Below are 25698 nucleotides of genomic sequence, written 5' to 3' on the forward strand. Positions count from 1 at the left end.
TTTCCTTAACTTATAAGGTCACGAGTGCTCACTGATTTGCCAGTGTATAGCTCGAACTATGACAATAAAGCTATGGAATTCATGATTACAGAACGACTGGACATTTTGATGTTTTTTTAAGTGTATTGATTATTTTAAAATATACATATATGATTCGTCACGGTAGATAAAACAATGTCCGGAAAGGCAAAGTATTGACACAATGTATATGTGTGCCGAACCTATAATAATCTTTTCGATGAACTAGAATATTGCACAGTATACATAAACAAACATAACATTAACAGAGATGGAACACGAATATTACACACACACCAGTATATATGTAACTGATCTGTCAAACGTTTACCGGTTAATTATGGAATATTGTTCCAATTGCATTTGGATAAATCAATAATTTTAATACTTGAATTGTCAAAATTTGAAATAGTAAAAGATTTGTTTTTCGCGAACTTTAACACACACATTCCGCGAACACCTGGTTACATCACTTTTTGATAGTGATCCATAAACACATGCTCCTGATATAGTCGGAGTCGTACAATCGATTTCTATTGGATGTGGGAAGTGTTTTGACGCTTTTATTTTAAATGTAAAGAACCAATTTGTTATATCCACATTTGCTATTATAAAAATACGCTTTTCTTTCATTTTGGTATAGGGTGCGCTAATATGTACTTCAGCAAGGAAAGTTGGTCTTATTGATACAGATGCTGGCTCGGTCACGTGGCTTATCAGGTATGCTGCTTTTTCTGTGCATTTTGTGCAGCATAAATATATTGATAATAATGTTTGTCACCAACTATGATGGTAACAAATAAAAGACATATACAGAAGATTAAATTGTGCAATATGCTGAAGTTGAACAGTTTTCTATTGATCTAATTCTTATGTTTAGACCTAATGGCAAAGCACTGTTCTTAAATGGCTCCATGACGGGTAAGTCTCTACAATCAAATTTACATTTTCATAAACATGTGATATAGAGAGGAATAACCTTAAAGTACAACTTGTTCAGAGACGAAATTATTATAAATCCTCCTGACTTGCTAATAAAAATATAAATAAGGAATTGTTAGCATTCCGAATTACCATATGATTCCATATTGTGTGATTATATGAAACCTTTATTTGTATTTGATTTTTAGTGGACCTTCAACAATCAAGTACCACTTCAATCCCTCTGACGTCAACAATCGCAGCTTCCCTGGCGTCTTCAGCAGCAACATCTCCTCTGTCCCTCAGTATGTCCTTATCATGCTTCTAAGTGTTCAGCTCCCCTGACATAAGTCAGGAGAGCATGTAATGTGTTGCGTTGTCGTGGTCTGTACGTATGTCGGTCTTTCCATCGTCAACTTTTATATGTTCGATATCACCTCAAAACGTCAAAGGCCTCTATATGAACCTGAAGCTTGGCATGATTGATCCCAGTTTTCATGTTTCTAAATGTATCTCATAGAATTTAGAACCGATTTAAAAAATAACCGCCATAGCAGCAAATTTCATGTTTTCCCATTTTTCAGTCATTGCTGCATATATCATAAAGTTGCATGTACAGAGAAGATTTTTTAACACTGAATAACAACGACTCTCATATAACCTCTTTTTTTTAATATTTTTAATGCGTTTCTCAATTTGTTCATACCTCTGGGTTCAGTAATCTGATAATTTGTGTATACGGTCCAATCAATGTTTAATTGCTAGAAAAGATCTGTGTTAATTGTCCTGTCATTTATCATTCATAAATTAATAATTATAATACTGTTTTTATGTAAAGTTGGTTTTCATATAATATTCCATTAAATATTGCATCTCTTTAGGTCTCTCTAAACACCATCGGTGTCTAAATATTGGGTGGCACGGGTGGCCTAGTCATCTAAAGAGCCACAATTCGCTGTGCAGAGTTGTGGGTTCTAATCCCGGTTCGCCCCGATTATGTTTCTAGGTTTGTCAGCACCATACCCGTGTTCGTGGGTTTCAACAAAGTGGTAAACTTCTAAGACCTGCATCACTTCCGGCTTTCGTCCCACATTAAGCTGACACGCCGCGGTATAACTGGACAACTGTTAAAAGCTGCGTTAAAGACAACTCACTCAATCACTCACTAAATATTGCTGTGTACTTAGCAAATTATAGGTCCTCTTCATGATTCAAGTGTCATGCATATATATTCTCAAAACAGGAATGATTGGGTAAATATTCTATTTTTGCCGTAGTCAGCTCTATCAAAGCTATATCACAAAGAGAAAAGCTAGTGGTTCATAGTATGAGCAACGACTTAGCCACCGCGCCAGACATGGTCCTCAAGTACATCCCTATTTATAGTTATATAAACGACGTATATTATGAAATTATTCTTGATATTTTCAGCAACAACAATCAGAGCGAGGAACATAAAATGTAAAAAGTGTGCGATTGTCCAACAGCCAGCCTTTTGCTCGAGCGAGACAGAGTGTGGACCAGACCAGGTATATCTACTGCTCTCTTTGTATAAGTGGTTATTTCGGTAATTTGAACGAATCTTTAGTGAAGCAGACTTTATCTTCAGATGTTCAATATAAACATGACATTTTGTCACCGCATCGTAAAACAAGGCTCGTCACAGTCCTGTGACCGTAGGGCCTTCTCATTGCTGTGCAGCGGTCGGCACTGCTCGGCACAACTCGGTACAGTTCGGTGTCTTTATGTCCATAAGGTTACTACTAGAGTTTTTTTTGTCTGTACATTTTATTCTCTAGTAGTTTATTCCCATACTTTAATTAATTTGATACATGTCATCTCTGTATTGAATGTGTCTTTTATTTTGACGCCGCAGCGAGATTATGCAGTCCCATGTGAATATTTCTCACGTATTTATGGTCATTTCTGCCACCTTACCAATTGTACATATCTGGTTGTAAATGTTGAATGATATCTTTGGTGAGCTTAAATTCAGCCATTTGCTTTGGTACTTACATCTCCGGTATGGGTTTAGTACTTACTTTGCTATTCGTGTTTTTGAAAGCAGAATTCTGCTCATTCTGCTCATGGATGCCACCAGAATGGTAAACGTCTGAGACCTGCATTACTTCGGATTTTCCTCCCACATTAAGATGACACACCATGCCATAAGTGGAATACTGTGCAAAGCGGCGTTAAACCCAACTCACTCACTCATTCTTATATTCCAAATGGTTTCGAATGGTCAGGAGTTCTTGTAAATAAGACACGAGATATGACATCTCCCTAGGAATTATATACCAGATTACAGATATGTAATGTATAAAAATGATTATTTTAAGGGAATTAGAATAGTATTCAAATTCGAATACATTCAAATCTAGTTTACATTTGAGATAATTTGTGCCAGGCAATATGCGATTCACTGGTCTCTACTATTCTTTAACGTTGAAAAGCCTTCATTTTAATCCAAAAGTAATATTGACAAAAAGTAATGGTGTACCATTTTGACGATATTAATATCGTGGAAATGGAAATATTGTATATGTTTTTGCTCTGATATACTAGTATGTTTCGAAAAAGAGGCTAACAGACCCCCTTATTTCTTCTTGACAGTATTGCTCAGTAAGAAAAGTCTACAGGTTTGGACTGGCCTCTTATGAACTAGGATGTGAAGAGAAGCCGGTAAGTAATAATTTCCCAATTATGTAGTAAATGATGATATTGTGGTGAACACTGAAACACACACCATCATGCACAGCATTGCATGTGAATATGTGAAACGTTTAAAGCCAAATGGAGGATCACATTCTTTCTGTAAATATAAAGTGACAACGCCAGAGAATACTCAGTCTCATTTATCTGCCAAAATCATCCACTGTGTATAAGGCATAATAGTCGTGACAACAGGATTTCGCGAAAAGGGTAAGCATGTCCCGCCCTACCGGTGGCACCCGCAACTCACCAATGTGCTTAACAAAATAACTGTTTGTTTGTTGCCTGATGTTGCACAGAATTACTCCTGTTACAACGGCGGCCTGTTAACAATCAAGTCTTGACCCGATAATCTAGTATGGAACCAGTGACTCGATAGCGCATTTTATGATTTTACGTCTTCTGTTTGCGAGTGTACAGATAAAGAAGTAAAGATACATTTTTAATTTAAGGTTTCGGGCAAACCATTTACTTGATGAAACGTGGGGAATTCAGTGAACTTCGACCCATTTCAGGAAAATATAAAACCAAACGTCAGAGAATAATCAGTCTCGATTATACGCTGAAAACGATTCCATTGGGCGTAAAATAGCATTTTAACGCCATGACAATATTATGAATGGGTCACTGAAAAATCAGTTCAGGTGTTTTCGAAATTGGTAAGCATGTCCTGCCCAAACAGACATCTCAGATATACTATCCGGCGAACATCAATCTCTTCTGTTCTTTGCTATTATCATACATATGTTGCCAACATCTTTTAAATATCATAGAATATGCCATTACACTCTTTGTGTATATTTTCCAGGAGTGTGTAGGCCACATGACGACTTTGGGTGAAGCAGGGTTCCGCTGTTGTAATGAAGATCGCTGTAACGCTAACGTCAACCCAAAGAAACCTTCTTCTCTGATCCCAAGTAAGTTATGACTTGATGCAAAACAGTTTTTCCCCTGAAAACAGACACTGATGGCAGATGATTGTGTGCTTTGGTAACTTGCATACTTGTAATACATTAACATGGAGACACTATAATTACATACATTTTTGTATATTAAACAATGTTACAATATTGTCTGCAATACAAAACAGTATATGTCTATTGCTAAATAAATTCCCATACAGACTGTGGGGCAGGTTGATTGACATTTGTAATACATATCAACTAAGAATCTGTATGTGTGTCTGCCATTCTTTAGTTATGCAAGAGAGGCGCGTGTGATATATTGCCATCATATAAAGGTCTTATCCAACTTGAAACGATGCATGTGTGTTTCAGTGGCCCCTGACATAATGAACACGAACCAGACTGTAAACGTCATCGTGGGAAAAACTGTTCTTCTGTTGTGTAATGTAACCGGCAACCCTGAGCCCTCGGTCACATGGACATATAATAAACAGGTAGGGAGTCCTTGAACGATCACATCACAGCTACTCTGAACAACAGACTAAGATCAAACCGTTTTGTGGCCTTTTGTGTTTTGGGTTGGAGAGTGATGGTGAGTGAGTGAGAGAGAATCAGTTTATGTTTGTCAAATCACATGAACAGTTGTTGTAACCATACCATTCCCTTTTTGATTGGATGTAGGGTCACTTGATAACCATGACACTGCAAATATATTGAAGTATATTTCTGAACTGATATGAACAGAACATTGTTCTCAATTGAGGCATGATCTAAAGTGAGTGAGTGAGTTTGATTTTCTCTCCGCTTTTAGCAATATTCCAGCAATATCACGTCGGGGACACCAGAACTGGGCTTCACACTTTGTACCCATGTCGGGAATTGAACCCGAGTCTTCGGAGTGACGAGCGAATGCTTTAACCACTAGGTTACCCGACCGGCCTCGTGATTTTAAGATTGTTAGAAGTTATATATTCAAGAATTGATCACTTTGTGCCTCTCACACTTTGAAGGTTCATAAACCAATGAACTCACACAAAGTGAATGTCTATTATTATTACATTTTTATCACAATTCCTTACCTCAAAGGATTTAGGACTAGATCTATACACAGTTTTATTTAATATGTGTGACTGCATGTTTACACTGACAGCTATACAACAACCAGCTGTATCGCGGAATAAAATAGTTCCTCAAAAAGAGAGGTGACATGAGCGTATGTATGCACAACTTGCTCTTCAGAAACATCTGACACAACGCATGTATTCAAATAATATCATTCAATGAGAAAGGTCTGTTAAGAAATACCTCAGTAAGTCAGTTACAATGTCGTAATACATTTCCACCAAATACGATACGTCAAAATGGCCGACATGATAACTATGATGGGAGAGATTTCGGAAGTTGTCAATTAATCTGTAGCGATTGAATGTGTTAGTCATCACTGATCAATTGGACGATCATGGAAAAGTGATTATATATGTGTGTCAAATATATACTTAGGTAAATTCATAGATTGCAGTAAACTGTCTCTGTTAGCCTAGACACGGATCGAGTCGATACTATGATAGTTTGGATGTGCATCTCTTCGTTTTGTTCACTAGGATGGGTCGTAGCGGGTATATTCGTGAACGATCATGCAGTCAAACTCTCTGACGTTTCTCACTGCATACTAAAACGCTTATTTCAAGATTAAAGGGTCTAAATGATCAGAAACAACGCTTTAGTATGTCTTTGTGCAAGGGAATTCCCAGTGGTTCTCCCAGGAATGTGGAATTAATCCGTCAGTGTTTACATCATTTCAAGAGCACAGTCTCGTGAAAAACGTATGAACGTCAATTTCGCGGTCACGTGCCCGACCTCTCGTCCATTTGAAAAAAAAACATATATCGTGTAAACTTCAAATTAAGAAAAATATTTCCAACTGCCACCCTGATAATGATAATACTGAAAGGGACATACCCACTGTGATATCACATGATCAATCCTGGCATAAGGTTCAACTCAAACTTGCGTAAATCATCATCCCATTGGTGATATTGTAATAATTGCGAAGCAAGTACCTGCATTTATAGCCTGCATTTATAACCGGTGTAATCGTCAATTATTAAAGCATTACATTTCTACTAACAGACCAGTCAAATTTTAAAGTGCATATTTTAAGAAGCTGTATTAATATATTATTGAGTGTCATCATGTAACCAAAATATGGATTATTTTTATAAAATATGGATTACTAATATGTTTAGGTTCTATACAGCCAACCGATATGGAGCAGGAACAGGTTTGTGATGCTCTGTCCTAATGTGAACAAAAGTTTGTCTTTGTATATTTGAAGGTGTATCTTATTGTCACACGTACATGTACAGTTGAAAGCAAATATTAAAATTATATTTTAGTCATGCTATTTCACATCTCAACAGGGGAACCCAAATGCCCACCCGAAGGGATCAACGTTGGCGATATCATCCGCAAACGAGAAAAACGAGGGAATATACAGATGTGTCGCTAACAACACTCTTGGAACCAAGGAGGGCATTGTCCATCTGCATGTTATAGGTGCCTTAAGGACAAGATATGCTTTGGTTTTTTTAGTCATATATATACTTAGTGCATCACATACATACACATATGGCAACTGCAATTAATATTCGTTCACACGTTGGTTATTTGTATCATATTTTATCCCAGAACATATTTAATGATCATAACATTAAATAGTTCCAAATTTTTTCTGACGTTTGCACATGCGGCCTTTTTAAAGCTGATTGGTCAGTTGAAGCAAAGTTATGTCCTACAGATGCATTGTCGATAAAAATACAGCAGGACGTCAGTCATTGATTTCGACACCACAGGGGGCACGGGGTTCAAGCTGTCGAAGACGCCGCAATTCGTTGTGTAGAGTTCAGCCCCTTAGACGTGCCAGATACCTATACTCGTGGGGTGGAATCTGAGATTCGTCCTGCCTGTGTTTTACTAGGTTGGTTTGTCCGCACCATACCCATGCGGTATCATAGGTTGACCTCAGTGAGTTATCTCAGTGACTTAATTATCGGAAACTGCACGACATTTTATCTTATATTCGATCTGAACAGATTATCGAAAGTGCTTCCTCTATCGATGGGCATTCTATCTGTTATGCAGATTATTATTGATTTGGTTAAACATTATTTCAATTTATGGTTCAGATTTTATGTTTTTTTGTTGCAGGACCAGTCACTGTGAAAGGAGAGCCTCCAATCGTGGTCATCAGCCCTGGAATGAGAGCACTTAGGCTGAAATGCGTGGGAGAAGGGATTCCTCCACCTTCCGTTACCTTGAGTAAATATGGCGAAGACATCACCGCTGATAAGTCGTATCGATACTTGGGTCTTGCCGAGATACTGATCATGGGGATCACAGAGGCCAACGTGCTGAAGTATGATGGTGTCTATGTCTGTAATGCTACAAATGGGCACACATCAGCTGTAGCCTATCAGATAGGTAAATAAATGCGACATAGCTCCTTCCATAGTTCTAATAAATATCTGCCAAAAGCAGAATCGATCGTACGACTGTTAAACAATTGTTTCTTCCAGTATTAATGTAAAGATTGTATTGCATTTACCTCATGTACTTGGTTGGACACTAAAAATGTTCATTATATTAGTTAATTATAGCATAAACTACAGGTTTACGGCAACATGTCAATGCAAGATGTGATGATGTTATTCCGACTGTTTTCTGTATGTTCAGTTGCGATCAACGTTACAACGCCAGTCGATGGACATGTACCATTTAACAACATCAGCACCACACCATTGAAGGCATTCCAGTAGGTTGACAACACTGGCGTATTGATGTTGGTCTCGTTCATATAAGTGTCTGTATCTACTTGTCACACTACCCGAGAAAAGGTGTGGCAATTTGCTGTAGGGAATTGCATCACGCCTAGATCTGCGGATCGTTGGTTCGTATCCCAGATTCGTACTGATTATGAATCTTGGTTTGTCCGTTCCACACACTGCTCGGGGGTTTTACGACTGTGGAACACGTCTCGTTACTCGTAGTTTTGAGCTTTCCTAATGCTTTGGCTGATCAAATCTTCAGAATGCGTATCGAGGACATTTGCCTCAAGGATGACACACATTCATTAAAACATATCATGTTACAGTCATTCTGCTACCTTAGATATATGGAAGCAGTATTGATCACCTTGTCGTATTTGGATCATCAAGCTATAGTGATGACGATGCAATTACACTGACGAAAAATTCTCTTTGACCAAAACTTTAGCAAGATAACACAAAAGGAGAACATTATATTTTCCAACCACATGCGTAGTGCTTTGCCAAGCACACTGATGGCGTGATTTTGTCAAATAGGTAAGTTGAGCCTATTTCTAAACGACCAATTAAATAATATATAACTAAAGAGATGCATCTTTACACAGAGAAAAACAATTTCGATTAGTTGACACGTTTACCATTCATTAAACGATAAATGTTTGGGCTAGGAATATTATTTGTACTGTGATTGTGCTGTGATCTGTGATTGGGCACTAACAAATGGTGTTTTATTTAAGCTACAATATTTTCATTACTAGAACATAAGTTTCAGTTGACAATATTTTTAAAAATCTCAAGTGCAACCTTATGTGTATACAATCTAAAACATGAGGAGGCTTACATTTTGTTCATGTGTCATTCAATTAAGAGTTGTGTATCAAAATTATTTGTTATGGGAAAAATTAATGGGATGATATACAGCATACAGATGAAGAATAAATTAGTGTTGTTTTTTTATCTGTTTCAGTGCAATGTGTCCACCAGGCCTCACGGGACCAGATGGATCTCCCATTACCCACGAGTTTAACCTCGTAAGATAAAACACTCTCAATACCTGCATGATTCCTGATGGACATTCTGTAAGACAAACTATTCCCTGGCACAAAATTCCTACTGTATTTTGTACCAACTAATTTGAAGCTTACTTCTTCTCGTGTGCTACTTCTCTTCCAATGAATATATTTACGAAATGGCAGCATTTATATATTAAAGCCCCTTTCATAGCATACGCATCTGCCCTGTGGTATATCCTACTATTTGTATTCACGCTGTAATGTTATAGAAAATAATGATACCCATCGCAATGGTTGTATGAATAATAACATTCATTTTGTTTATCTTTTAGGATGAGGTTGTATGTACTTCAGCCAGAAAAGTGGGTATTATTGACACAAATCCAGGCCCTGTAACGTGGCTTATACGGTATGGACGTCTTTGCTATGTTTGATATATCTAATACAAGATTAACAACATAAAACGTTGCTTAATTTGGTACATAACACACCCAATTTGGAGATGTTTGAGCGTAAAAATAACCATGGTGCTTAATGTTATGTTTTTTTAATGTAAGTGCTGCAGTTTTTCTATCAACCGTTCAATTTCTATACCAGACTCTATTATATATATATATTTTTTTCGTTATATTAGCTCAATCATTACACTGTACATAACAAATCTGCTTTACCACAACATCTTCAATCAAAGAATAATATCAAATGCTCTGTTTAGGCCTGACAGCAAAGCGCAGTTTCTCAATGGATCGCTCAATGGTAATGTTGAATGCAAATTGTAATATGAAATAAAACAAATATGTCTTTAAGTTCACATTACACTTGAATGTATCACGGTTATTGTAAACAAAAACAAATATTCTGAGTAACTGCTGAATGTTTATGAACATTATTACAATGGTAATTTCGAGTACTGACACAAAGTTTCCTTATTCCAGTGGACCTTGGACAAGCTAACACATCTGCGGCAATCACGACACCGTCCACATCTGTGAACTCAAGTGCGCAAGTTACATCAACGCTGCCCACCATGCTGTCGCTGTCTCCTTCTATGCAACCCTCCACCGTGTCAAATATTCAGAGTATAGAATCTTTGACAATAGCTTTCAGCCGTACGATAACGATAATGGCCACGTCCGCCTCATATGCTACACATGTCCCCTTGGCTTCTATACTTATCCCACCAAACAACGTGATCATGTCACACTCATCTGAGGCTGTAACGTCATCCCCACAAAGCCTGTTTCTATCGCCATCACCGACAGCACCTGAATCATCATCACATACCATGCTAATGACATCCTTTCCATCTAGCTTTACATCACCATCTATGGCAAGTGGGGGTACTTATGCTTCCTCAAAGGACATGTCATCATCTGAAGAATTATCATACTCGTCATCCCTAACTCTGGCTATGGCCTCTCTTCATTCCAGTATAATATCATCAGAGGCCAGCGCAGGTGTTTCTGCTTCCTCAAAGGGAGCGTTATCTTGGATGGTGTCGAGTTCCCAATCACCTACTTTTGCAATGACTTCTGTTCCTTCCTCATCACAGGCAAGTGCAGGTACTCATGCTTCCTCAAGGGGTGTGTCATCATCCGTGTTGGCATCGAGTTCCGAATCACCTATTATAGCCATGACCTTTCTTCCTTCCGCCATAATATCTTCATCTGAGGCAAGTGCAGGTACTTATGCTTCATCAAGGGGTGTGTCATCATCTGGAATTAAGCCGAATACCCCATCACCTACTTTTGCCTTGACCTCCGTTCCAAGCAGTATGTCGTCGTCATCACAGGCCAGTTCAGGTACTTTTGCTTCCTCAAGGGGTGTGTCATTATCTGGAATGGAGTCAAATACACCATCACCTACATTAGCAATAACCTCTCTTCCCATCGCCATCACATCCTCATCACAGAAAAGTACAGGAACTTATGCTTCCTCAATGGGTGTGTCATCATCTGGAATGGAGTCGAATTCCCCGTCACCTACATTAGCCATGACCTCTCTTCCTTCGAGCAAACTATCTTCATCAGAAGCAAGTGCAGGTACTTATGCTTCCTCAAGGGGTGTGTCATCATCTGTGTTGGCATCGAGGTCCGAATCACCTATAGTAGCCATGACTTCTCTTCTTTCCACTATGATATCTTCATCTGAGGCAAGTGCAGGTACTTATGCTTCATCAAGGGGTGTGTCATCATCTGTGTTGGCATCGAGTTCCGAATCACCTATTGTAGCCATGACTTCTCTTCCTTCCACTATGATATCTTCATCTGAGGCAAGTGCAGGTATTGATGCTTCATCAAGGGGTGTGTCATCATCTGGATTGGTGTCAAATACACCATCACCTACTTTAGCCATGGCTTCTCTTCCTTCGACCAAACTATCTTCATCCGAAGCAAGTGCAGGTACTTCTGCTTCCTTAAGGGGTGTGTCATCATCTGGAATGGATTCGAATACCCCATCACCTACTTTAGCCATGGCTTCTCTTCCTTCGACCAAACTATCTTCATCCGAAGCAAGTGCAGGTACTTCTGCTTCCTTAAGGGGTGTGTCATCATCTGGAATGGATTCGAATACCCCATCACCTACATTAGCAATAACCTCTCTTCCCATCACCATCACATCCTCATCACAGAAAAGTACAGGAACTTATGCTTCCTCAATGGGTGTGTCATCATCTGGAATGTAGTCGAATTCCCCGTCACCTACATTAGCCATGACCTCTCTTCCTTCGAGCAAACTATCTTCATCAGAAGCAAGTGCAGGTACTTATACTTCCTCAAGGGGTGTGTCATCATCTGTGTTGGCATCGAGTTCCGAATCACCTATAGTAGCCATGACTTCTCTTCCTTCCACTATGATATCTTCATCAGAGGCAAGTGCAGGTATTTATGCTTCATCAAGGGGTGTGTCATCCTCTGGATTGGAGTCAAATATCCCATCCCCTACATTAGCAATGACCTCTCTTCCCTCGCCCAAACTATCTTCATCCGAGGCAAGTGCAGGTACTTATGCTTCCTCAAGGGGTGTGTCATCATCTGTGTTGGCATCGAGTTCCGAATCACCTATAATAGCAATGACCTCTCTTCCTTCCACCATAATATCTTCATCCGAGGCAAGTGCAGGTACTTCTGCTTCCTTAAGGGGTGTGTCATCATCTGAAATTGCAACGAGTTCACTATCACATACTTTAGCAATGACCTCCGTTCCTACCATCATCATTTCGTCTTCAGAGGCAAGTGCAGGTACTTATGCTTCCTCAATGGGAGTGTCATTATATGGAATGGGGTCGAATTCCCCGTCACCTACGTTAGGAATGACCTCCGTTGAAAGGAGCACGATGCCGTCATCAGAGACAAGTGCAGGTACTTCTGCTTCCTTAAGGGGTGTGTCATCATCTGGAATGGATTCGAATACCCCATCACCTACTTTAGCCATGGCTTCTCTTCCTTCCTCCATGATATCTTCATCAGAGGCAGGTGCAGGTACTTCTGCTTCATCAAGGGGTGTGTCATCATCTGAAATGGAGTCGAATATCCCATCCCCTACATTAGCAATGACCTCTCTTCCTTCGCCCAAACTATCTTCATCTGAGGCAAGTGCAGGTACTTTTGCTTCCTCAAGGGGTGTGTCATCATCTGTGTTGGCATCGAGTTCCGAATCACCTATAATAGCAATGATCTCTCTTCCTTCCACCATAATATCTTCATCCGAGGCAAGTGCAGGTACTTCTGCTTCCTCAAGGGGTGTGTCATCATCTGAAATTGCAACGAGTTCACAATCAAATACTTTAGCAATGACCTCCGTTCCTACCATCATCATTTCGTCTTCAGAGGCAAGTGCAGGTACTTATGCTTCCTCAATGGGAGTGTCATTATATGGAATGGGGTCGAATTCCCCGTCACCTACGTTAGGAATGACCTCCGTTGAAAGGAGCACGATGTCGTCATCAGAGGCAAGTGCAGGTACTTCTGCTTCCTTAAGGGGTGTGTCATCATCTGAAATGGATTCGAATACCCAATCACCTACTTTAGCCATGGCTTCTCTGTCTTCCTCCATGATATCTTCATCAGAGGAAGGTGCAGGTACTTCTGCTTCCTTAAGGGGTGTGTCATCATCTGAAATGGAGTCGAATATCCCATCCCCTACATTAGCAATGACCTCTCTTCCTTCGCCCAAACTATCTTCATCCGAGGCAAGTGCAGGTACTTATGCTTCCTCAAGGGGTGTGTCATCATCTGTGTTGGCATCGAGTTCCGAATCACCTATAATAGCAATGACCTCTCTTCCTTCCACCATAATATTTTCATCCGAGGCAAGTGCAGGTACTTCTGTTTCCTCAATGGGTGTGTCATCATCTTAAATTGCAACGAGTTCACAATCACATACTTTAGCAATGACCTCCGTTCCTACCATCATCATTTCGTCTTCAGAGGCAAGTGCAGGTACTTATGCTTCCTCAATGGGAGTGTCATTATATGGAATGGGGTCGAATTCCCCGTCACCTACGTTAGGAATGACCTCCGTTGAAAGGAGCACGTTGTCGTCATCAGAGGCAAGTGCAAGTACTTCTGCTTCCTTAAGGGGTGTGTCATCATCTGAAATGGATTCGAATACCCCATCACCTACTTTAGCCATGGCTTCTCTTCCTTCCTTCATGATATCTTCATCAGAGGCAGGTGCAGGTACTTCTGCTTCATCAAGGGGTGTGTCATCATCTGAAATGGAGTCGAATACCCCATCACCTACTTCAGCCATGTCTTCTCTTCCTTCCTCCATGATATCTTCATCCGAGGCAGGTGCAGGTACTTCTGCTTCATCAAGGGGTGTATCAACATCTGAAATGGAGTCGAATATCCCATCCCCTACATTAGCAATGACCTCTCTTCCTTCGCCCAAACTATCTTCATCTGAGGCAAGTGCAGGTACTTATGCTTCCACAAAGGGTGTGTCATCATCTGTGTTGGCATCGAGTTCCGAATCACCTATAATAGCAATGACCTCTCTTCCTTCGGCCATAATATATTCATCCGAGGCAAGTGCAGGTACTTCTGCTTTCTCAAGGGGTGTGTCATCATCTGAAATTGCAACGAGATCACAATCACATACTTTAGCAATGACCTCCGTTCCTACCATCATCATTTCGTCTTCAGAGGCAAGTGCAGGTACTTATGCTTCCTCAATGGGAGTGTCATTATATGGAATGGGGTCGAATTCCCCGTCACCTACGTTAGGAATGACCTCCGTTGAAAGGAGCACGATGTCGTCATCAGAGGCAAGTGCAGGTACTTCTGCTTTCTTAAGGGGTGTGTCATCATCTGGAATGGATTCGAATACCCCATCACCTACTTTAGCCATGGCTTCTCTTCCTTCGACCAAACTATCTTCATCCGAGGCAAGTGCAGGTACTTCTGCTTCCTTAAGGGGTGTGTCATCATCTGAAATGGATTCGAATACCCCATCACCTACTTTAGCCATGGCTTCTCTTCCTTTGACCAAACTATCTTCATCCCAGGCAAGTGCAGGTACTTCTGCTTCCTTTAGGGGTGTGTCATCATCTGGAGTGGATTTGAATACCCCATCACCTACTTTAGCCATGGCTTCTCTTCCTTCCTCAATGATATCTTCATCAGAGGCAGATGCAGGTACTTCTGCTTCATCAAGGGGTGTGTCATCATCTGAAATGGAGTCGAATATCCCATCCCCTACATTAGCAATGACCTCTCTTCCTTCGCCCAAACTATCTTCATCCGAGGCAAGTGCAGGTACTTATGCTTCCTCAAGGGGTGTGTCATCATCTGTTTTGGCATCGAGTTCCGAATCACCTATAATAGCAATGACCTCTCTTCCTTCCACCATAATATCTTCATCCGAGGCAAGTGCAGGTACTTCTGCTTCCTCAAGGGGTGTGTCATCATCTGAAATTGCAACGAGTTCACAATCAAATACTTTAGCAATGACCTCCGTTCCTACCATCATCATTTCGTCTTCAGAGGCAAGTGCAGGTACTTATGCTTCCTCAATGGGAGTGTCATTATATGGAATGGGGTCGAATTCCCCGTCACCTACGTTAGGAATGACCTCCGTTGAAAGGAGCACGATGTCGTCATCAGAGGCAAGTGCAGGTACTTCTGCTTCCTTAAGGGGTGTGTCATCATCTGAAATGGATTCGAATACCCAATCACCTACTTTAGCCATGGCTTCTCTGTCTTCCTCCATGATATCTTCATCAGAGGAAGGTGCAGGTACTTCTGCTTCCTTAAGGGGTGTGTCATCATCTGAAATGGAGTCGAATATCCCATCCCCTACATTAGCAATGACCTCTCTTCCTTCGCCCAAACTATCTTCATCCGAGGCAAGTGCAGGTACTTTTGCTTCCTCAAGGGGTGTGTCATCATCTGTGTTGGCATCGAGGTCCGAATCACCTATAATAGCAATGACCTCTCTTCCTTCCACCATAATATTTTCATCCGAGGCAAGTGCAGGTACTTCTGTTTCCTCAATGGGTGTGTCATCATCTGAAATTGCAACGAGTTCACAATCACATACTTTAGCAATGACCTCCGTTCCTACCATCATCATTTCGTCTTCAGAGGCAAGTGCAGGTACTTATGCTTCCTCAATGGGAGTGTCATTATATGGAATGGGGTCGAATTCCCCGTCACCTACGTTAGGAATGACCTCCGTTGAAAGGAGCACGTTGTCGTCATCAGAGGCAAGTGCAAGTACTTCTGCTTCCTTAAGGGGTGTGTCATCATCTGAAATGGATTCGAATACCCCATCACCTACTTTAGCCATGGCTTCTCTTCCTTCGACCAAACTATCTTCATCCGAGGCAAGTGCAGGTACTTCTGCTTCCTTAAGGGGTGTGTCATCATCTGGAATGGATTCGAATACCCCATCACCTACTTTAGCCATGGCTTCTCTTCCTTCCTTCATGATATCTTCATCAGAGGCAGGTGCAGGTACTTCTGCTTCATCAAGGGGTGTGTCATCATCTGAAATGGAGTCGAATACCCCATCACCTACTTCAGCCATGTCTTCTCTTCCTTCCTCCATGATATCTTCATCCGAGGCAGGTGCAGGTACTTCTGCTTCATCAAGGGGTGTATCAACATCTGAAATGGAGTCGAATATCCCATCCCCTACATTAGCAATGACCTCTCTTCCTTCGCCCAAACTATCTTCATCTGAGGCAAGTGCAGGTACTTCTGCTTCCACAAAGGGTGTGTCATCATCTGTGTTGGCATCGAGTTCCGAATCACCTATAATAGCAATGACCTCTCTTCCTTCGGCCATAATATATTCATCCGAGGCAAGTGCAGGTACTTCTGCTTTCTCAAGGGGTGTGTCATCATCTGAAATTGCAACGAGATCACAATCACATACTTTAGCAATGACCTCCGTTCCTACCATCATCATTTCGTCTTCAGAGGCAAGTGCAGGTACTTATGCTTCCTCAATGGGAGTGTCATTATATGGAATGGGGTCGAATTCCCCGTCACCTACGTTAGGAATGACCTCCGTTGAAAGGAGCACGATGTCGTCATCAGAGGCAAGTGCAGGTACTTCTGCTTTCTTAAGGGGTGTGTCATCATCTGGAATGGATTCGAATACCCCATCACCTACTTTAGCCATGGCTTCTCTTCCTTCGACCAAACTATCTTCATCCGAGGCAAGTGCAGGTACTTCTGCTTCCTTAAGGGGTGTGTCATCATCTGAAATGGATTCGAATACCCCATCACCTACTTTAGCCATGGCTTCTCTTCCTTTGACCAAACTATCTTCATCCCAGGCAAGTGCAGGTACTTCTGCTTCCTTTAGGGGTGTGTCATCATCTGGAGTGGATTTGAATACCCCATCACCTACTTTAGCCATGGCTTCTCTTCCTTCCTCAATGATATCTTCATCAGAGGCAGATGCAGGTACTTCTGCTTCATCAAGGGGTGTGTCATCATCTGAAATGGAGTCGAATATCCCATCCCCTACATTAGCAATGACCTCTCTTCCTTCGCCCAAACTATCTTCATCCGAGGCAAGTGCAGGTACTTATGCTTCCTCAAGGGGTGTGTCATCATCTGTTTTGGCATCGAGTTCCGAATCACCTATAATAGCAATGACCTCTCTTCCTTCCACCATAATATCTTCATCCGAGGCAAGTGCAGGTACTTCTGCTTCCTCAAGGGGTGTGTCATCATCTGAAATTGCAACGAGTTCACAATCAAATACTTTAGCAATGACCTCCGTTCCTACCATCATCATTTCGTCTTCAGAGGCAAGTGCAGGTACTTATGCTTCCTCAATGGGAGTGTCATTATATGGAATGGGGTCGAATTCCCCGTCACCTACGTTAGGAATGACCTCCGTTGAAAGGAGCACGATGTCGTCATCAGAGGCAAGTGCAGGTACTTCTGCTTCCTTAAGGGGTGTGTCATCATCTGAAATGGATTCGAATACCCAATCACCTACTTTAGCCATGGCTTCTCTGTCTTCCTCCATGATATCTTCATCAGAGGAAGGTGCAGGTACTTCTGCTTCCTTAAGGGGTGTGTCATCATCTGAAATGGAGTCGAATATCCCATCCCCTACATTAGCAATGACCTCTCTTCCTTCGCCCAAACTATCTTCATCCGAGGCAAGTGCAGGTACTTATGCTTCCTCAAGGGGTGTGTCATCATCTGTGTTGGCATCGAGGTCCGAATCACCTATAATAGCAATGACCTCTCTTCCTTCCACCATAATATTTTCATCCGAGGCAAGTGCAGGTACTTCTGTTTCCTCAATGGGTGTGTCATCATCTGAAATTGCAACGAGTTCACAATCACATACTTTAGCAATGACCTCCGTTCCTACCATCATCATTTCGTCTTCAGAGGCAAGTGCAGGTACTTATGCTTCCTCAATGGGAGTGTCATTATATGGAATGGGGTCGAATTCCCCGTCACCTACGTTAGGAATGACCTCCGTTGAAAGGAGCACGTTGTCGTCATCAGAGGCAAGTGCAAGTACTTCTGCTTCCTTAAGGGGTGTGTCATCATCTGGAATGGATTCGAATACCCCATCACCTACTTTAGCCATGGCTTCTCTTCCTTCGACCAAACTATCTTCATCCGAGGCAAGTGCAGGTACTTCTGCTTCCTTAAGGGGTGTGTCATCATCTGGAATGGATTCGAATACCCCATCACCTACTTTAGCCATGGCTTCTCTTCCTTCCTTCATGATATCTTCATCAGAGGCAGGTGCAGGTACTTCTGCTTCATCAAGGGGTGTGTCATCATCTGAAATGGAGTCGAATACCCCATCACCTACTTCAGCCATGTCTTCTCTTCCTTCCTCCATGATATCTTCATCCGAGGCAGGTGCAGGTACTTCTGCTTCATCAAGGGGTGTATCAACATCTGAAATGGAGTCGAATATCCCATCCCCTACATTAGCAATGACCTCTCTTCCTTCGCCCAAACTATCTTCATCTGAGGCAAGTGCAGGTACTTCTGCTTCCACAAAGGGTGTGTCATCATCTGTGTTGGCATCGAGTTCCGAATCACCTATAATAGCAATGACCTCTCTTCCTTCGGCCATAATATATTCATCCGAGGCAAGTGCAGGTACTTCTGCTTTCTCAAGGGGTGTGTCATCATCTGAAATTGCAACGAGATCACAATCACATACTTTAGCAATGACCTCCGTTCCTACCATCATCATTTCGTCTTCAGAGGCAAGTGCAGGTACTTATGCTTCCTCAATGGGAGTGTCATTATATGGAATGGGGTCGAATTCCCCGTCACCTACGTTAGGAATGACCTCCGTTGAAAGGAGCACGATGTCGTCATCAGAGGCAAGTGCAGGTACTTCTGCTTTCTTAAGGGGTGTGTCATCATCTGGAATGGATTCGAATACCCCATCACCTACTTTAGCCATGGCTTCTCTTCCTTCGACCAAACTATCTTCATCCGAGGCAAGTGCAGGTACTTCTGCTTCCTTAAGGGGTGTGTCATCATCTGAAATGGATTCGAATACCCCATCACCTACTTTAGCCATGGCTTCTCTTCCTTTGACCAAACTATCTTCATCCCAGGCAAGTGCAGGTACTTCTGCTTCCTTTAGGGGTGTGTCATCATCTGGAGTGGATTTGAATACCCCATCACCTACTTTAGCCATGGCTTCTCTTCCTTCCTCAATGATATCTTCATCAGAGGCAGATGCAGGTACTTCTGCTTCATCAAGGGGTGTGTCATCATCTGAAATGGAGTCGAATATCCCATCCCCTACATTAGCAATGACCTCTCTTCCTTCGCCCAAACTATCTTCATCCGAGGCAAGTGCAGGTACTTATGCTTCCTCAAGGGGTGTGTCATCATCTGTTTTGGCATCGAGTTCCGAATCACCTATAATAGCAATGACCTCTCTTCCTTCCACCATAATATCTTCATCCGAGGCAAGTGCAGGTACTTCTGCTTCCTCAATGGGTGTGTCATCATCTGAAATTGCAACGAGTTCACAATCAAATACTTTAGCAATGACCTCCGTTCCTACCATCATCATTTCGTCTTCAGAGGCAAGGGCAGGTACTTATGCTTCCTCAATGGGAGTGTCATTATATGGAATGGGGTCGAATTCCCCGTCACCTACGTTAGGAATGACCTCCGTTGAAAGGAGCACGATGTCGTCATCAGAGGCAAGTGCAGGTACTTCTGCTTCCTTAAGGGGTGTGTCATCATCTGAAATGGATTCGAATACCCCATCACCTACTTTAGCCATGGCTTCTCTTCCTTCGACCAAACTATCTTCATCCGAGGCAAGTGCAGGTACTTCTGCTTCCTTGAGGGGTGTGTCATCATCTGGAATGGATTCGAATACCCCATCACCTACTTTAGCCATGGCTTCTCTTCCTTCCTCCATGATATCTTCATCAGAGGCAGGTGCAGGTACTTCTGCTTCATCAAGGGGTGTGTCATCATCTGAAATGGAGTCGAATATCCCATCCCCTACATTAGCAATGACCTCTCTTCCTTCGCCCAAACTATCTTCATCTGAGGCAAGTGCAGGTACTTTTGCTTCCTCAAGGGGTGTGTCATCATCTGTGTTGGCATCGAGTTCCGTATCACCTATAATAGCAATGATCTCTCTTCCTTCCACCATAATATCTTCATCCGAGGCAAGTGCAGGTACTTCTGCTTCCTCAAGGGGTGTGTCATCATCTGAAATTGCAACGAGTTCACAATCAAATACTTTAGCAATGACCTCCGTTCCTACCATCATCATTTCGTCTTCAGAGGCAAGTGCAGGTACTTATGCTTCCTCAATGGGAGTGTCATTATATGGAATGGGGTCGAATTCCCCGTCACCTACGTTAGGAATGACCTCCGTTGAAAGGAGCACGATGTCGTCATCAGAGGCAAGTGCAGGTACTTCTGCTTCCTTAAGGGGTGTGTCATCATCTGAAATGGATTCGAATACCCCATCACCTACTTTAGCCATGGCTTCTCTGTCTTCCTCCATGATATCTTCATCAGAGGAAGGTGCAGGTACTTCTGCTTCCTTAAGGGGTGTGTCATCATCTGAAATGGAGTCGAATATCCCATCACCTACTTTAGCCATGGCTTCTCTTCCTTCGACCAAACTATCTTCATCCGAGGCAAGTGCAGGGACTTTTGCTTCCTTAAGGGGTGTGTCATCATCTGAAATGGAGTCGAATACCCCATCACCTACTTTAGCCATGTCTTCTCTTCCTTCCTCCATGATATCTTCATCAGAGGCAGGTGCAGGTACTTCTGCTTCATCAAGGGGTGTATCATCATCTGAAATGGAGTCGAATATCCCATCCCCTACATTAGCAATGACCTCTCTTCCTTCGCCCAAACTATCTTCATCTGAGGCAAGTGCAGGTACTTATGCTTCCACAAAGGGTGTGTCATCATCTGTGTTGGCATCGAGTTCCGAATCACCTATAATAGCAATGACCTCTCTTCCTTCGGCCATAATATATTCATCCGAGGCAAGTGCAGGTACTTCTGCTTCCTCAAGGGGTGTGTCATCATCTGAAATTGCAACGAGATCACAATCACATACTTTAGCAATGACCTCCGTTCCTACCATCATCATTTCGTCTTCAGAGGCAAGTGCAGGTACTTATGCTTCCTCAATGGGAGTGTCATTATATGGAATGGGGTCGAATTCCCCGTCACCTACGTTAGGAATGACCTCCGTTGAAAGGAGCACGATGTCGTCATCAGAGGCAAGTGCAGGTACTTCTGCTTCCTTAAGGGGTGTGTCATCATCTGGAATGGATTCGAATACCCCATCACCTACTTTAGCCATGGCTTCTCTTCCTTCGACCAAACTATCTTCATCCGAGGCAAGTGCAGGTACTTCTGCTTCCTTAAGGGGTGTGTCATCATCTGAAATGGATTCGAATACCCCATCACCTACTTTAGCCATGGCTTCTCTTCCTTTGACCAAACTATCTTCATCCCAGGCAAGTGCAGGTACTTCTGCTTCCTTTAGGGGTGTGTCATCATCTGGAATGGATTTGAATACCCCATCACCTACTTTAGCCATGGCTTCTCTTCCTTCCTCAATGATATCTTCATCAGAGGCAGATGCAGGTACTTCTGCTTCATCAAGGGGTGTGTCATCATCTGAAATGGAGTCGAATATCCCATCCCCTACATTAGCAATGACCTCTCTTCCTTCGCCCAAACTATCTTCATCCGAGGCAAGTGCAGGTACTTATGCTTCCTCAAGGGGTGTGTCATCATCTGTTTTGGCATCGAGTTCCGAATCACCTATAATAGCAATGACCTCTCTTCCTTCCACCATAATATCTTCATCCGAGGCAAGTGCAGGTACTTCTGCTTCCTCAATGGGTGTGTCATCATCTGAAATTGCAACGAGTTCACAATCACATACTTTAGCAATGACCTCCGTTCCTACCATCATCATTTCGTCTTCAGAGGCAAGTGCAGGTACTTATGCTTCCTCAATGGGAGTGTCATTATATGGAATGGGGTCGAATTCCCCTTCACCTACGTTAGGAATGACCTCCGTTGAAAGGAGCACGATGTCGTCATCAGAGGCAAGTGCAGGTACTTCTGCTTCCTTAAGGGGTGTGTCATCATCTGGAATTGCAACGAGTTCACAATCACATACTTTAGAAATGACCTCCGTTCCTACCATCATCATTTCGTCTTCAGAGGCAAGTGCAGGTACTTATGCTTCCTCAATGGGAGTGTCATTATATGGAATGGGGTCGAATTCCCCGTCACCTACGTTAGGAATGACCTCCGTTGAAAGGAGCACGATGTCGTCATCAGAGGCAAGTGCAAGTACTTCTGCTTCCTTAAGGGGTGTGTCATCATCTGAAATGGATTCGAATACCCCATCACCTACTTTAGCCATGGCTTCTCTTCCTTCCTCAATGATATCTTCATCAGAGGCAGATGCAGGTACTTCTGCTTCATCAAGGGGTGTGTCATCATCTGAAATGGAGTCGAATATCCCATCCCCTACATTAGCAATGACCTCTCTTCCTTCGCCCAAACTATCTTCATCCGAGGCAAGTGCAGGTACTTATGCTTCCTCAAGGGGTGTGTCATCATCTGTTTTGGCATCGAGTTCCGAATCACCTATAATAGCAATGACCTCTCTTCCTTCCACCATAATATCTTCATCCGAGGCAAGTGCAGGTACTTCTGCTTCCTCAATGGGTGTGTCATCATCTGAAATTGCAACGAGTTCACAATCACATACTTTAGCAATGACCTCCGTTCCTACCATCATCATTTCGTCTTCAGAGGCAAGTGCAGGTACTTATGCTTCCTCAATGGGAGTGTCATTATATGGAATGGGGTCGAATTCCCCTTCACCTACGTTAGGAATGACCTCCGTTGAAAGGAGCACGATGTCGTCATCAGAGGCAAGTGCAGGTACTTCTGCTTCCTTAAGGGGTGTGTCATCATCTGGAATTGCAACGAGTTCACAATCACATACTTTAGAAATGACCTCCGTTCCTACCATCATCATTTCGTCTTCAGAGGCAAGTGCAGGTACTTATGCTTCCTCAATGGGAGTGTCATTATATGGAATGGGGTCGAATTCCCCGTCACCTACGTTAGGAATGACCTCCGTTGAAAGGAGCACGATGTCGTCATCAGAGGCAAGTGCAAGTACTTCTGCTTCCTTAAGGGGTGTGTCATCATCTGAAATGGATTCGAATACCCCATCACCTACTTTAGCCATGGCTTCTCTTCCTTCGACCAAACTATCTTCATCCGAGGCAAGTGCAGGTACTTCTGCTTCCTTAAGGGGTGTGTCATCATCTGGAATGGATTCGAATACCCCATCACCTACTTTAGCCATGGCTTCTCTTCCTTCCTTCATGATATCTTCATCAGAGGCAGGTGCAGGTACTTCTGCTTCATCAAGGGGTGTGTCATCATCTGAAATGGAGTCGAATACCCCATCACCTACTTTAGCCATGTCTTCTCTTCCTTCCTCCATGATATCTTCATCCGAGGCAGGTGCAGGTACTTCTGCTTTATCAAGGGGTGTATCATCATCTGAAATGGAGTCGAATATCCCATCCCCTACATTAGCAATGACCTCTCTTCCTTCGCCCAAACTATCTTCATCTGAGGCAAGTGCAGGTACCTATGCTTCCACAAAGGGTGTGTCATCATCTGTGTTGGCATCGAGTTCCGAATCACCTATAATAGCAATGACCTCTCTTCCTTCGGCCATAATATATTCATCCGAGGCAAGTGCAGGTACTTCTGCTTCCTCAAGGGGTGTGTCATCATCTGAAATTGCAACGAGTTCACAATCACATACTTTAGCAATGACCTCCGTTCCTACCATCATCATTTCGTCTTCAGAGGCAAGTGCAGGTACTTATGCTTCCTCAATGGGAGTGTCATTATATGGAATGGGGTCGAATTCCCCGTCACCTACGTTAGGAATGACCTCCGTTGAAAGGAGCACGATGTCGTCATCAGAGGCAAGTGCAGGTACTTCTGCTTCCTTAAGGGGTGTGTCATCATCTGGAATGGATTCGAATACCCCATCACCTACTTTAGCCATGGCTTCTCTTCCTTCGACCAAACTATCTTCATCCGAGGCAAGTGCAGGTACTTCTGCTTCCTTAAGGGGTGTGTCATCATCTGGAATGGATTCGAATACCCCATCACCTACTTTAGCCATGGCTTCTCTTCCTTTGACCAAACTATCTTCATCCCAGGCAAGTGCAGGTACTTCTGCTTCCTTTAGGGGTGTGTCATCATCTGGAATGGATTTGAATACCCCATCACCTACTTTAGCCATGGCTTCTCTTCCTTCCTCAATGATATCTTCATCAGAGGCAGATGCAGGTACTTCTGCTTCATCAAGGGGTGTGTCATCATCTGAAATGGAGTCGAATATCCCATCCCCTACATTAGCAATGACCTCTCTTCCTTCGCCGAAACTATCTTCATCCGAGGCAAGTGCAGGTACTTATGCTTCCTCAAGGGGTGTGTCATCATCTGTTTTGGCATCGAGTTCCGAATCACCTATAATAGCAATGACCTCTCTTCCTTCCACCATAATATCTTCATCCGAGGCAAGTGCAGGTACTTCTGCTTCCTCAATGGGTGTGTCATCATCTGAAATTGCAACGAGTTCACAATCACATACTTTAGCAATGACCTCCGTTCCTACCATCATCATTTCGTCTTCAGAGGCAAGTGCAGGTACTTATGCTTCCTCAATGGGAGTGTCATTATATGGAATGGGGTCGAATTCCCCTTCACCTACGTTAGGAATGACTTCCGTTGAAAGGAGCACGATGTCGTCATCAGAGGCAAGTGAAGGTACTTCTGCTTCCTTAAGGGGTGTGTCATCATCTGGAATGGATTCGAATACCCCATCACCTACTTTAGCCATGGCTTCTCTTCCTTCGACCAAACTATCTTCATCCGAGGCAAGTGCAGGTACTTCTGCTTCCTTAAGGGGTGTGTCATCATCTGAAATGGATTCGAATACCCCATCACCTACTTTAGCCATGGCTTCTCTTCCTTTGACCAAACTATCTTCATCCCAGGCAAGTGCAGGTACTTCTGCTTCCTTTAGGGGTGTGTCATCATCTGGAATGGATTTGAATACCCCAACACCTACTTTAGCCATGGCTTCTCTTCCTTCCTCCATGATATCTTCATCAGAGGCAGATGCAGGTACTTCTGCTTCATCAAGGGGTGTGTCATCATCTGAAATGGAGTCGAATATCCCATCCCCTACATTAGCAATGACCTCTCTTCCTTCGCCCAAACTATC

The 25698-nt window shown here is 42.6% G+C and overlaps 2 protein-coding genes and 1 long non-coding RNA gene across 3 annotated transcripts; all 3 read left to right on the forward strand.

The window, feature by feature from the left end:
- Positions 1-651: 651 nt before the first annotated feature.
- LOC125379133 lies at positions 652-1233 on the forward strand. Its single transcript, XR_007220594.1, has 3 exons — positions 652-738; positions 899-939; positions 1149-1233. It is a non-coding gene; the product is annotated as an uncharacterized LOC125379133 (long non-coding RNA).
- Positions 1234-4477: 3244 nt separating this feature from the next.
- Positions 4478-12082, forward strand: LOC125379204 (mucin-5AC-like). The gene is made up of 7 exons (XM_048395431.1): positions 4478-4571; positions 7767-8039; positions 8292-8370; positions 9351-9414; positions 9729-9805; positions 10112-10152; positions 10332-12082. The coding sequence occupies exons 1-7, from the start codon at positions 4478-4480 to the stop codon at positions 12080-12082; spliced, it is 2379 nt and encodes a 792-aa protein (XP_048251388.1).
- Positions 11983-25635, forward strand: LOC125379205 (uncharacterized protein YMR317W-like). Its single transcript, XM_048395432.1, has 8 exons — positions 11983-12398; positions 12759-13358; positions 14799-15518; positions 17079-18038; positions 19359-20078; positions 21759-23678; positions 24399-25228; positions 25498-25635. The coding sequence occupies exons 1-8, from the start codon at positions 12110-12112 to the stop codon at positions 25633-25635; spliced, it is 6177 nt and encodes a 2058-aa protein (XP_048251389.1). The 5' UTR covers positions 11983-12109.
- The last annotated feature ends 63 nt before the right edge of the window (positions 25636-25698 follow it).

Source organism: Haliotis rufescens, unplaced genomic scaffold (assembly GCF_023055435.1).
Source record: "Haliotis rufescens isolate VD_foot unplaced genomic scaffold, xgHalRufe1.0.p SCAF_14, whole genome shotgun sequence".
In the NCBI taxonomy this organism is placed as follows: domain Eukaryota; kingdom Metazoa; phylum Mollusca; class Gastropoda; order Lepetellida; family Haliotidae; genus Haliotis; species Haliotis rufescens.

Excerpts from the sequence above, each read along its gene's own strand:
- LOC125379204 (XM_048395431.1), top strand. The coding sequence starts at position 4,478 with ATGACGACTTTGGGTGAAGCAGGGTTCCGCTGTTGTAATGAAGATCGC. Across the intron at positions 8,040-8,291 it reads AGCTGTAGCCTATCAGATAG|TTGCGATCAACGTTACAACG; the intron begins GTAAATAAATGC and ends CTGTATGTTCAG. Across the intron at positions 9,415-9,728 it reads TTACCCACGAGTTTAACCTC|GATGAGGTTGTATGTACTTC; the intron begins GTAAGATAAAAC and ends TTTATCTTTTAG.
- LOC125379205 (XM_048395432.1), top strand. The coding sequence starts at position 12,110 with ATGACCTCTCTTCCTTCGAGCAAACTATCTTCATCAGAAGCAAGTGCA. Across the intron at positions 12,399-12,758 it reads TTCATCCGAGGCAAGTGCAG|GTACTTCTGCTTCCTTAAGG; the intron begins GTACTTATGCTT and ends AGACAAGTGCAG. Across the intron at positions 23,679-24,398 it reads TTCATCCGAGGCAAGTGCAG|GTACTTCTGCTTCCTTAAGG; the intron begins GTACTTCTGCTT and ends AGGCAAGTGCAG.